Genomic DNA, 1,505 nt, shown 5'->3' on the forward strand with positions numbered 1-1,505 from the left:
TCCGAGTAGGCCAGCTGCACAGTGTGTAAAACATGTGATTCAACAAATGTATAAAAAAGCTTGGAAGTCATTCAAAGAACTTTCCAAGGATGAGAAAGATGAATGGTTTGATAAATTTAAGGTAAAATAAATTTTATTGTTGTTATTTTAATTAGTTATTTTATTGTAATATATTATCTAACACTTATCTAACAATTTTTTTGAATGTCATACAACATTGTAGGAAAAGTGTACGTGGAATGTAATGGATGAATATATGATTAGAAAAAATTATCGGGGAAGAACATCTGTCCGACTTTCTGACATGCTTAGGCGTGTCAGACTTGATTGGGAAGAACGAAATATTCGTCCCAACTGGATAGGCAAGGAAGTATTTGACGAACTTCTTGCCTATTGGGCTACCGATAATTTTAAAGCTAAATCTCAAAAAGCAAAAGACATGAGAGCATCCGAAAGGGGGGGTTGCCTTAATGCTACAGGAAGTATAAGCATTGGAGAACATGCAAAACGGATGGTAAAAATTATAACTACGGTTTAAAATTATATTTTGATTTATTATGTGTTTAATTAAATTTATTTATATTAATCAGACTAAGGCACAAGGAAGACCCCCCGACTTAATGAGTTGTTTGTGAAGACCCGTACAAAAAAATCGGGGGATTTGGTTGATGATCGGTCGAGAAGAACTATAGTAAGTTGTTTCTATTTTATTTTTTTTTGTTAAAATTCTATCAATTTTGTGGCGTGAATTTCACGTGGTAATAATGTTTGTGGCATGAATTTCATGTGGCAACAATATATGTGGGATTCTTTTCATGTCACAACTGTATCTAATTATTTTATTTGTTGTATGTGTAGGAGGAGTATCAAAGATTGCTCACACAATTTCTAGTTGAAAATCCTCAATATACACCTGTTGGTTCTAATCCGCTTGATCCACGCGTGGATATGTATATTTGGAGCTTAGTCACTGGAGGGAAGGGACGTAATGGGTGTTTTTTTGGTGTTGGTCCTTTGGCTGGCAACTACAGAACCGGAGATAGAACTTTATTTGATAGAGTTGCAAGTGGGGAAGGAACGTCCCGTCCAACACAATTGACACCTGAAATGATGGAAACGGTGAGGCAACTGGCTCTAACAGAGGCTAGACGAGAGACGGCGGAGCGTGAGGCGGCGTTAAAGGCCGAATTAGAGGAAATGAAAAAAAGACAACACGATATGGAGGAGCAAATGAGACAATTTATGCAGTCCATGAGTAGAAATCAAAATCAAAGAACAAGTGAAGACGATGAAGATGACGACGAATTTGATGTGTAATATTTATTTAGTTTTAAATATTAATTTTTGTATAAATAATTACTTTGCTATTTTTATAATACATTTTCATATGTGTAATTTTAATTTAAAAATATTTCACTTAATTATTAATTATTCTATATTTTATTATTTATTAATTATTTTATCTTTTATTAATAATATAATTTAATAATAACAATATATTTTAT

The 1,505-nt window shown here is 32.9% G+C and overlaps 1 protein-coding gene across 1 annotated transcript; it reads left to right on the forward strand.

Annotated features, from left to right (window-relative positions):
* Positions 1–1,296, forward strand: LOC127106727 (uncharacterized). Its single transcript, XM_051044031.1, has 2 exons — positions 1–121; positions 224–1,296. Exons 1-2 carry the CDS (start codon positions 47–49, stop codon positions 536–538), a joined length of 390 nt encoding a protein of 129 aa, XP_050899988.1. The 5' UTR covers positions 1–46; the 3' UTR covers positions 539–1,296.
* The last annotated feature ends 209 nt before the right edge of the window (positions 1,297–1,505 follow it).

This window comes from Lathyrus oleraceus, chromosome 7 (genome assembly GCF_024323335.1).
Source record: "Lathyrus oleraceus cultivar Zhongwan6 chromosome 7, CAAS_Psat_ZW6_1.0, whole genome shotgun sequence".
In the NCBI taxonomy this organism is placed as follows: Eukaryota; Viridiplantae; Streptophyta; class Magnoliopsida; order Fabales; family Fabaceae; genus Lathyrus; species Lathyrus oleraceus.

Bases quoted from the DNA above. Each gene is read 5' to 3' on its own strand.
- LOC127106727 (XM_051044031.1), top strand. From the start codon at position 47: ATGTATAAAAAAGCTTGGAAGTCATTCAAAGAACTTTCCAAGGATGAG. The intron at 122-223 runs GTAAAATAAATT...ACAACATTGTAG, and splicing joins AATGGTTTGATAAATTTAAG to GAAAAGTGTACGTGGAATGT.